The 12,023-nt window shown below is 38.6% G+C and overlaps 1 protein-coding gene across 3 annotated transcripts in view; it reads right to left on the reverse strand.

Annotated features, from left to right (window-relative positions):
- Nucleotides 1–12,023, reverse strand: part of TP53BP1 (tumor protein p53 binding protein 1) — an 86,839-nt gene that overhangs the window by 13,280 nt on the left and 61,536 nt on the right. For all 3 annotated transcript variants that reach the window (XM_079127738.1, XM_079127737.1, XM_079127739.1), the window contains 4 exons: nucleotides 8,775–9,255; nucleotides 7,545–7,697; nucleotides 1,003–1,274; nucleotides 200–349 (listed from right to left, as the gene is read on the reverse strand). In XM_079127738.1, the coding sequence (XP_078983864.1) occupies nucleotides 200–349; nucleotides 1,003–1,274; nucleotides 7,545–7,697; nucleotides 8,775–9,255 (1,056 nt within the window). The remainder of the gene's footprint in view (nucleotides 1–199; nucleotides 350–1,002; nucleotides 1,275–7,544; nucleotides 7,698–8,774; nucleotides 9,256–12,023) is intronic.

The raw sequence follows: 12,023 nt of genomic DNA on the forward strand, positions 1-12,023 counted from the left end.
ACTCTTTATTAATCCCATCACAGGCATAAATAAGCCTGGTCTCTCAGTGGTCTCACTGATCCCTGCCCACTCCCCAGTCAGTATGGGACCCTCTTCTCCCTCCTAATACCCCACATCTCTCTACTCCCATCTCTTCTCTCTATTCCCTTTATTTTCTGAACAAGTCATAGACTAAATGTATCTCACACTACCCGGGTACCTGGTTCCAGTGGTCCGAGAAGGTGGGCGGCCCCTTCGCCCGCGCCCACGTGGCGTGACTGGAGCTTTCCCTCCCTGTCTGATGCCAAGGCCTGCATCACCATCCTCCTCACACACTGGCGCCCCTGTCTGACTGACCCCTTTTCTAGGACTAGAGAATGAAGACAGGTTAGTCTGATAGCTCCTGCTACTGGATCCTCCTTCATAGTCTTCCCATGGTCCTCCAACCAATCTACACGTACTAGGCCTCCAGGGCAGTAGAAAACTGGTTCACACACCCACCACCAAAATCTCAGTCAGATAGTTCAAAGTATGGGATAACAAATGAAGGACATCTTCCTGTATGAATGTCTATTCCCTCCTGACAAAGCTTCCTACTGCTGCCCTTAAAACCAGCACACCCATTTCTGCCCTGCCTCCTCCTCTACTTCAGGCTTTGGACACTGCAAGGACAAAAAAAAGCTAAGAGATCCATTAAGTGGGGCCAACACCCCAAATTTCCTGTATTCCCAACCAAAATATGTATAAGCTGCAGAATATAGGGGTGGTAGAAGCATGTACCCAGCATTTCCAAAGTCCCCTCACCTGTTTTCTATTTTTTTCTCAAGGGTTTCTTTGTTAACAAAATCTACTTTCCACAAGGCTCCTCCCATACCAGCCCCAGACAGGAGAGGGATAAATGGAGATGGAGTTAATTCATCCTACACTGAGGATAGGGATTTCCCATTACTCCCTTCTCTTGTGATATTAGAATGTCAGCAACCCTGCCCCTGCTGTGGCTCTCTCGGGAGACCCTGTCTGCACCTCAGTTTTCCTGGGCCTCCTCGGGAGCTGGGTAAGGCAAAATCTGCAGGTTCTGTCCCACTGGTTTTTCCTTTGAGTGGTCCGGCTCCTCTCCCTGAGCTGCCACTGCTGTGCATGGCCGAGAGACTTGTCCCACTTGAAGTGCGATGTAAACTGGATGCCTTTGAGGAGAAGGAGCTGATATCCCCCAGATCACCTGAGGAACCCCCAGTCTGTGAAGGGGAAACTTCAGTTTCACACTCCTGACACTCTACAATGGGCTCTTCAGTCTCCTGCAGAGAAGAAATGGAGAAAGAAACTAAAAGAAAGCACGAGAACAGTGCCAATGTGATGGTTTGAAAATCCTAGAGATGGCAAGAAATTTCAATTCAGAAAAGTGAAAATCAGGAGGGAATTTCTGGAATAACAGAAATGTTCTGTATCTCTTTTAAGTAGTAGTTACATAAAATTGTCAGAACCCCTGAAATCCCAGATACTTGGGAGGCTGAAGGAGGAGGATTGCAAGTTTGAGCTTCGCCTGGGCAACTCTTAGCAAGACCTTGTCTCCAAAAAAAAAACGTCAAAAGTCACTTAATGCTTAGGATCTGTTCATTCTACTGGGAATATATAGCTCAATAAAGATGGTAAAAGATTATTAAGAAAGAAACCTTTATACTGAGCTGTTATCTTTTTATTGGACAAGTTCACAACTTTTGGCTCCTAGCAAGGGTTCTAACCCAGAAGACAGTGGTAAATTTCCCTTAGTGAAGACAGGTAAGGAAGTAGGTAGGTAGGTTAGAAGAGAAAATGAGTGGTTAGGAGTCCTTCCAAGAACTTCATTAACAGTGGGCAGGGGCTGGGGTTGTAACTCAGTAGTAGAACGCTTGTCTAGCACGTGTGAGGTACTTGGTTTGATACTCAGCACCACATTAAAAAATAAATAAATAAAATAAAGGTATTATGTCCATCAACAACTAAAACAAAAAATCACAAACAGTGGGCAGCATTAATTAAACACTTTTTAACATTAGTTTTCGATATTGCCTTTCAATAAGTGATCCAAGAAGCAGGAAATTATAGTAAAAAATAAGAGTAAAAATGGTATTACTGTTAGGAAAAATGAAGACCAAAATGACTGTCATCAATCTATGAGTTTTCAGTACATGTGGGCCATAAAAATGTCAATTTGGCTTCATCTCACATGTCCACTTTAATGGGCTGGTAGTAGCTACATTGAGCCTAGTTGTAAACCTTCTGAGCCTTCTAAACCCTAGGGTTAATGAGGAAAAGTTCTAGGACCAACCAGCAAGTTGGTCCTACAAGCACACAATAAAGAAATTACAGCATGCAGGTTACACATCTGCCTTTGAGTCTAGACTGTTCACATGATGCTGTGTTAGTCAGAAAGGATAAAGAGAAGTATAAGACGACACTTCCCTGAACAACTTTACAATCTCTCTGGTAAGACAAGATGCAAGCACATGCATACATACACTTAACTAATCCTATGAAATGATTAATGATTATTTTTTTTTACTTCTCCCTTCTTTAAAATTAATAAAATCTTTCTCTTCATCCTGCCTCTTTGGCTACTCCTTTTTATACTTCTTTCAGGGTTCCTTTCTCTCTGTTTTTAAAACTGGTATTTTCTACGACTCTGTTCTCATTCCTTTTCTCATTCTTACATGCTTTTCCTAGACAGGTTTAGCACACTTACCCCTGCCTATCTAACAACAGTACAAACTCAATTAAATTATTGGCATTATAAGAGACACAAATATCTACCAAATTCTTCCCCCTGGATGTACCAGACACCTGAAATCCAACACATTCAAAACTCAATCCATGATCTTATTTCCTTGCCTTCAGTGAATGAATCCTAGATATCCACAGTGCTTCTCACATCCTTAACAGCTCTTTCTAGCAAAGGCTGATTTCTTTTAACCAAACTTCCACGCAAGAGTTTTAAGAGGGTGAGACCTCCCTCCCATTTATAGATCATTTCTACGCCCCAACCTCCTACTCCTACCAAACCACTATTCTTTTTTTCATTTTATTTTTGTAATTTTTTTTTACCTTTATTTTGTTTATTTAGTTATACGCAGAGCTGAGAGTCAAACCCAGGACCTCATACATGCCAGACAAGCGCTCTACCACTGAGCCACAACCCCAGGCCCCATTATTCTCTTAAACTTCTCCCCTTCCTCTATTATCAACCAGCATCTTTCCACTCTCTCACATGATGACCTGAACTCCTGGTTCACAGTCCTCCTGCCTTCCCCATCACTGCTTCAATCATCTTCTCAGTGGCTCATTTCCATCAGATGACTAACCCAGCAACTTCCTAGTTTTCCTGAACTAATTACCATCATTATCCTTTTCCTCTACTTGACCTCAGCCATCTACTTCCAGGGTTCTTACTGTACACCTCCAAAGTCTCAACCACAAACATGCCACTCTCCAATTACCATCTCCTATTATCCAACTTGCTAGCTCTGATTGGATTCAAGTTAGTACAATCTGCCAAGGTCACTTGACCAAAGTAGGTGTCACGAGTCCAGAATGTAAAATGATTTCTTTTCTCAGACATGGCAAGGGAGTAGGGGGTCTCAGGCTATGTTTCAGTTGATAGCAGGTCCAAAGATCAACAGCCAGTAGGAGTACAGGCTCCTACTCTTAATAATGATTGAAGGCGAAGTTCTAAGTAGCCTGTTAAGGTCTTTTTAATGAATTTATTTACTTATTTTCCATACGTTCCCCTATATGCCACATTAAAACAGGGAACCTTAACCATCTTCTCTGGACATAATACCAAAATACAGTACAGTGCCTGTCACAAATGAGGCCCTCAGTGTGTTTACAGAATGAAGGATCTGTCTCTAAAACAGAAACCTACTTATTTTCTCTGTCTCAGTTCACAGTACCACCATCTATCTAGCTGCCCAGGCATCATATTAGATTCTTCCTTCTGCCTAAATCTTCAAGTTCAGGAGTTCACAAGGGTCTATCAATTTTACCTTCTATATATTTCTTGCATCTGTTTCTCTCTTCTCAGCCCCTACTGCCTCTGTATTACCTTGACGCTCATTAACTTGTTCCTAAATTATACCTCTAATCTCAACCCACTGCAATTCACTGTCATCCTGTCACCAATCTGACATTTCCAACATGCAAATCTGAGCATGTAACTCCTTCCCCCGAGAACTTTCAAAGGATTCCCACGACACAGAAGATAAAAATCTAACCTCTTTTCTATGATATATAAAAAGCCCTAGGCCATTACCATCTCAACAGTACCTTTACTCAGCATTCCTTATCGCACATGTTCTTGTCACTGAGAGTAAAAATAATAATTCAGTATGTCATTGTATCCATTTTGCATTCTGTTTGCAATATTCTTCTACCCTACCCCTTAGTGTTATCTGCCACACTCATCTGAGCACTACATCTTCTGTAAGGCCTTTCAACTCCTCAGGTAGGCTTGTAGACTCCATCGCTTCTTTCCTCCTACCCTTCTACTGTAGCAGTCAACAAGTTCTAGACTTGTTACATGTCAACTGTAAGTGCCTAGAGAACTAGAACACTATCTCTTTGTCTTCACAGTCCCAATGTCTGCTACAGTGCTAGGAAATTACTGACAAATACATGAATAAAATCTTTAAAAGATGATGAAAGAAACAAGGGCTATAAGAGATGAGAGAAAACAAAGTTCTTCATTGTTATGTTTTCTCTACTTCCCAGAACATGAACAGCTTTACTCTGCCTCAACCTGTCCACCTTCACACCCCACACACGTTTGAATGTGCTGCCCACCAACTGTTCTGGTATGCTCTTTGCTTTCTGCCTCTGTGCTTCTGCTCACCAAGCCCTTTCCTCCTATCTCCCAATATCAAAATCTTTAATGTCCATCTCAAATGTTTTCTTCTCATCCAAAATGACTTAAATGAAACTGTCTTCCAATGAATTTCTTCCTCCTCAGAACTATCATGATATGTGCCTTTCTTTTGGCACATACAACTTTTTCTCTTGAGAGGCAGAATAAAGTAGAGATTGGGAACACAGGATCTGAAATTATGCCGCCTGAATTGAATACTCATTCCTCTATTTATTAGCTGTATAAAACTTATGGTAATATTTTAATTTGTTATGCCTCTGTTTTATGCAAAATGAAAATAACAACCCTATCTTATCTCACAGCATTTTTTTTTTTTTGTACCAGGATTGAACCTAGCAGTGCTTAACCACTGAGCCACATCCCCAGCCATTTTTAAAATTTTTTTTGAGACAGGGTCTCCCTAAGTTGCATACGGCCTCACTAAATTGCTGAGGCTGGCTTTGAACTTATGATTCTCTTCCCAAGCTGCTGGGATTACAGGCATGTGCTACTGGCTCACAGCATAATTTTGGAGGATTAAATAAGTTAATTCACTTAAGTTCTTATAATAATCCCTGTTATGTTAGTAAATATTAAAAGTTATTACTTAAAGGTTAAGTCTTTATTATTTTATTTAATTATAGTGTTTAACAAACCACAGTCCACAGGCATATAATAGGTATTACCTAATATATGTTCAAAGATAAATAAGTTCAGGAAGTGCTGGGTTAAACAGAATAAAATAGCTATCTTTACCAGAGGACTTCTCAGAACCTTAAATGTGATATGTAAATTTCATGATGATGGTGGTGGTGATAGGGTTTAATAACATTTGGTATCTCACATTTACTCATGACCATGGAGTTGAACTCTTCCCCCTAAGCTATCTAACAGGACTATCATTTCCAGAAATATGCACTTTAAAGTACCAGATAAAATATTAAATGAAGTACTAGGTATTACAATATAATGTATCTGGCACAGATATACAATATATTATATATTATTGTATATACTGTATATATACAATACAGTATATCTGGCACAGATATACTATACTAATGTGGACTATTGCAGTTACAACAATTTTTCATGAAAGCAAATTATTTTTCTATAAAACTATTAAGTTCATAATTTTCCCAAAATCATGACATAGGGCTGGGGTTGTGGCTTAGTGGTAGAGTGCTTGCCTATCAGGTTTGATTCTCAGCACTACATATAAATAAATGACTAAAATAAAGGTCCATCAACCACTAAAAAATAAATAAATAAATAAATAAAAATCATGACATAAAAAATTCCATGAACAAAAATGCTTTTAAAATATTAAAAAATAAAGTTGAGCCAGATGTGGTGGCACATGACTATAATCCCAGCTACTTGGGAGGCTGAGCCAGGAGGATTGCAAATTTGAGGCCCTAGCAAATTTACAAGACCCAGCTCAAAATTAAAAGTAAAAACAGCTGGGAATGTAGCTCAGTGTATAAGGCTTTGGGTTCCATGCCCAGCACTGCAATCAATCAATCAATCAGTCAATCCATATTTTAAAATATTTTTGAGGTTTTGTATATAACAAAGAATAAAAAACAATTTCTCAAATTGATGTCAAATGTTGTCTAACATGAGGGCCACAAAGACACATTACTGAACAATAAGAATGCTCCATTTAAGAAACATACCAGAGTTTAATTCTTCCTGAGCACAACTTTCTACATGACCAGCTCACAATTACGCCATGACATAGGATTAAATAGGGTTATCATTATCATTACAAAAAATGTCGGAGCTAAAGAAATAACTCCTTTTAGAGAGCACTCGCCTAGCATGTGCAAGGACCGCGGTTTGAATCCAAGGCCCCTCAAGGGGGAAAAAAAAAACAGAAGTTTTTATGGGCCTGAGGATATAGCTCAGTTGGTAAAGTGTGTGCCTCACATGCAAGGCCCTGGGTTCAAGTCCCAGCACCACCAAAAAAAAAAAAAAAAAAAAGACAAAAAAAATGTCTGGGTAAAGGAGATAAAAAAGAAGGAAAACAACAGTTGTGCCTCCTATCGATTAAATAAAATAGTTCCAGATATTACCATATGTACCAACAAAGATCCCAGATCTTTAGAAAATCTATCTAATCTCAGCCAATATTAGATATAAATGAAGTCAGTATATGACATTGTCCATTAACAAGTCAATAAATGCCAACAATATGCTGATATATTATTGAGTCCATAATAATCCCTCTGAAAAGTCATCTCTTATTACTAACAGGTCCACGACCACACATAGATGGAGACAAAAAAAAAAAAAAAAATACAATGATAGACATAAAAAACAAGGAAACACATGCATCTAATAGGGACCTCTAAACTTCATTTGCGTTTTCAAGGATTTAAAATGACACATAAAACCTTTATACATGAGAGATTGAGACTTATCAACCTGCTTTTTACAGAAAAGGAAAACATGATAGGACTGACCAGAGATCAAACAGCAAGTCCATGCCTGGAGAAAACAGAATAACAGGACTTCTCTTTTTTAACCCTATTCTTATATCTTTTACAATAATAATAATAATGAGGAGGAGCAGAAAAGAATGAAGAGGAAAACCAAGTGTTAGAACTAGTGGCACAGGAGAGACGAGGTGTGCAAGGCGAGTTTTCAATAGAAGGAAACTTGCCACAAGGACCCAGGGTATTACCTCAGTAACTTTTCTTTCTACTTCTGTTCCATCCACATAATATACATCTGTGATGACACGGGTGACAACTGTGCGCACTTCACGGATTGTTCTCATGTGGCGATGCAAGACATGGCCATGTGGAGGCTGAGGCATATCAAACTCTTCTTCCCCCTATGACAGATACAGAACACAAGCACAGGTCTCATGATAGATGTCAGAATCACAAATCAACTTCTTAATGATGAGCACTGTTCAGAGGATTCATGAATCTAAAATAATGAAACTTCCCAGATGCTTTGCTGGAGAGTTTCCTTTTCTGTTTTCCTTTTCTGTAAAAAGCAGGTTGATAAATCTTTACAGATAAGTATGAAGATGGACCAGCTATGTAGCCAGACACTAAAAGGAGTACATGTCAGCATAACTTGATGTGAAATGACCTACTATTGCTTAAATCAAAATCTTTACAACTAGCATTTATATCTAGGGGGTATTTATGCAAACATCTGATAATTAAAAGTACATTATTCTTAGATTATAATCCTTCTAATTTTGATGATGATTTGTTAATTAGCATACAGATTTACAGTTCTAACCATTCTTTAGATAAAAAACAATGCCACCTGAATTTTGTGAACTTCTATTTGTTAACACATTTCCACCACTTTTATCCTCTTATCTACTCAATTTTTACTAGTACTCACAGTTCCATACTCTATCCCAGGAACCTGTTCTTCCTCTAGCCTCACATCAGTCCCATTATCTCTAGTCTTAGCCTCTTTCTTCTAGTTCCCAGTCACTTTGTGCCTTCCCCTCTCTCTCTCTATATTCCTGTCACTGTTCTTTCTGATTTCACACGTGATATACTGTCCATCAAATCTGTCTCCTTTATTTTCTGCTGAATTCCTAGAAATGCTGGTGAAACAGATTTAGGGGGCAGATTAGCTCTAATGATTAGAAAGGAAGATATGAAATGGTGGCAAAAGGAAAAGATATCCTGACTTTCTATTCCAGTAAAGGCCTACTTCATAAACTCTAGCACTAGTCCATTTTCCCTAAAAGAATATCCATTGCACAGTTAACAATAATTTTCACCACTTTAACTCTATCCTGGATAAACTGCTTTTCTCTGAACCACTATTCTATACAAAACTTCTATAAGTTGTCATCAGAAAGAAATGTAACTACTTAAATTCTCTGAGTATTCAGAGTCAAAATCGGGGCCTCTGAAGTGTCCTAGTATGCTCTCACCTGGCTGTGGAGCGACTCTGTATCATCCCCAGAAGCACTGACTGGTTTCTCACCACTTCCTCTCTCAGTCTGCACGGTGGCATCCTGTTTTCCAGAGTTCTGGTCCACAGTACTGGTTCCCTGCTCACATACATTCTTTACTGTCTGGGTTGCTGCTGAAACCGTTTCTGGGACCCACAGGGAACATTCCATGGTCTGGATTCCTATATTATTTTGGGTAGGCCTTTCTATCAAGGCCTTACTAGATTCTTCCTCATTGGTATTCTGTCCTTTCTGGACTTCTTGCACATCCATCTCCATTGCTTCTCCTTGCTGGCTGGATGGCCCCTGTGTGATCCTCTGATGGGAGGTAGGAGAGGCAGAATCCTCAATAGGACTAATGGGCTTCATAGGTTGTTCACTTTCCCTGATCTTTTGGTCGTCTTCCAATTTTTCCTTCTCCTCTTCTTCTTGAGTACTTGGAAAATGGAGCAAGTTCCCCCTGAAAATGAAACAATGTATGTGGTATTAACATGGTTCCTTCACTGTGAAACTCATGTTAAAAAAAAATTTTTTTTAAATTTTTTAGTTGTAGATGGAAACGATACCTTATTTATTTTTAAATGGTGCTGAGAACTGAACCCAGTACCTCACATGTGCTAGGCAAGTGCTCTACCACTGAGCCACAATCTCAGCCCCTTGTGTTAAAATTTAATTCCTACTGTCATAAGGGATTAAGAGAGTAGAAACTTAATCCAACTATCACATTTTAGAGGTGGGGCTTTGGGAGATAACTAAGATTAAACAAGGTCATAAGGGTAGGATCCCCATAAGTAAATAGTGGTAGCCTTATAAGGATAGAGAGAAAGAGACCTGAGCTAATATATGCAATCCCTCTCTCTCATCATGTGATGCCCCCTGCTCTACCGTGAGACTGGCAGTAAGGCCACTGCCCCTTGACTTTGGAACAGAACTATGATCCAAAATAAACCTCTTTTCTTTATTTATGTGGTACTGTGTTATTAGCAACAGAAAATAGATGAAGAGGACTAGAGTATGTAAAGTAAGACAGAAAACAAAAGAGAAACAGAGAAGAGAATGTATAGTGGCAATGGGGAACCATACTCAGACAATTTTAGTAACACAAAGATTAGAGAAATTACTATGGCCCAGCATATCACTTTGTAAGGCCTATTATAATTGCACTCCTATGAAAAAGTAACAGTAGCAGGGCCATCCCATCATGAGGCTAAATGGTCATACCATTTCTTCCTAACACTAGTTATGAACACTGAAACCTGATGTAGGAAAATGAGGTAAACATTAGATGTAGAGTTATCACTGAAGTCACAAACAATACAAAGTAGCTTAGAGTTCTACTTAAAAAATAATAATAATAATCAACTAGGTTAAGATGTCTCATGTGTTTATGAATAGGTCTAACATTCCTTAACTGACTCCTAGCATTATAGATACCATTTACCCCCTCCTAGCTAATAATTTTAAGAAATTCAATCTTTAAAGGAGAAAGTTATTGGTGAGATTCTGGTTTTGCTAGCTACATGGGTATATTTACGGCTAACATTTCAGAGTAACTTGTTTCCTCAAAGACAGTTCTCAAAGATATAGTTCATTTCTTCTCATTAGCCTTTCCATTTGTACATTAGTGATTTGCTCATCTATTCCACAAGCATTTGTGAATGTCTCCTATAAGCCAAATATCATGCTTTCTGAGGTGACCAGGAACTTAAAAGTCCTTAATAATTCTCCAGAATAAAAGGGCTCAGGACAACTCCAAACTAGCAGGTTACATAGAAATTCATCTTGTTCGTGTTTATATTTAAAATACATAACACAAAGTTTAAAACAGGTGCTTAATACATGTATGCTGAACAAAAGAATGAATATTCTTTGAATCAGTAAGCTAAAAAACTCTACTTAAGATTAAATAAACAGGAGCTGGGAGTATAACTCAGCAGTAGAGCGCTCACCCAGCATGTGTGAGGCACTGGGTGCAATCCTCAGTTTCACATAAAAATAAATAAAATAGTGTGTCCATCTACAACTATAATTTTTTAAAAGATTAAACAAACATACACTAGTTCATTTTTAGTCTACATAACATTTAAATAGCCAGAATAAAGATAAAAAATCCATTCTGAACTGACCATACTGAGATCACATCTAGAATACGTTTCAGTTTGGGGTATCACATTTTACAAGGCATAAACTGAAACATCCTAAAGATAACCTCAAGGATGTAGAAACCACATCATATGTTTGTTGCTTTTAGCATTTGGCCAGAGAAAGACAGAGCTTGGGCTTTCTCCTAAATGGGAGAGCCCTCATTCTTAGCAGTTGAGCTCTCCTAGGTAGACAGGATAAAGGAAGCATGAAGAGCTCTTTAGGGCTTGCCTGCTCTGGATCCTGAGTGAAGAAAAGGAAACATTTCTAAGGTTTCTATATTGTTCAGTTCAGTTTAACAGAATAGGAGATTGATGAAGGATAAGGAATAAAGTTCAAGTTAAAAAGACCATTTGGTTTTTGTAGTTTGTGTCCTCTCAGTGAATGAGGATTTGTGTCCCAATGAAGAAAAGACACTCACATGAGTTGCACCTATTTCTAACAAGACTTATAAATGATCATACATATAAAAGTACTGAATAGATGTACCAATATTAGCTGCATAAAACAAAGCAATTAAAGAGACTCAAATCACCTTCTATATAAACTGAATATTTGTGTTTAAAACTTTAACACATCTAATGTACCAATGGTTAAGCAAAAATGAAGGTGAGTCAAAAGCTAAAAGGGTCAGGACTCAATTAATGACTTCAAGAATTAAATTACAATTGCTTCCCACCCTTGAGTAAGATTACACATTTTACTTCATATCTGTGTCCACTCAAAACTCATAAATTAAATCCTATCCCCCAAGGTGATGTTATTCAGTGGTAGGATTTTGGGGGGGGTGACGGGTCATGAGGGCAGAGCTCTCATGAATGGGGTTAGTGGCCTTATGAAGGAGTCCTCAGAGAGCTTCCTCATAGGAAGTGGCCCTCACCAGACACCAAATCTGCCAGTGCTTTAAGACTTTCCATAACAATAAGAAATTTCTGATGTTCCTAAGTTACCCAGTCTATGGTAGCTTGTTATAGCAGCCAAAGAGACAAAGACACTGGGGTAGACCTGCTGAGAATTTCACTGCTAAAGCAAAGTTCTATTTTATTTTGAACTTTTTTCCCCCTCAAGTATTAAGGTTGTTTTTTA

This window comes from Sciurus vulgaris, assembly GCF_902686455.1.
Source record: "Sciurus vulgaris genome assembly, chromosome: 2".
Lineage (NCBI taxonomy): Eukaryota > Metazoa > Chordata > Mammalia > Rodentia > Sciuridae > Sciurus > Sciurus vulgaris.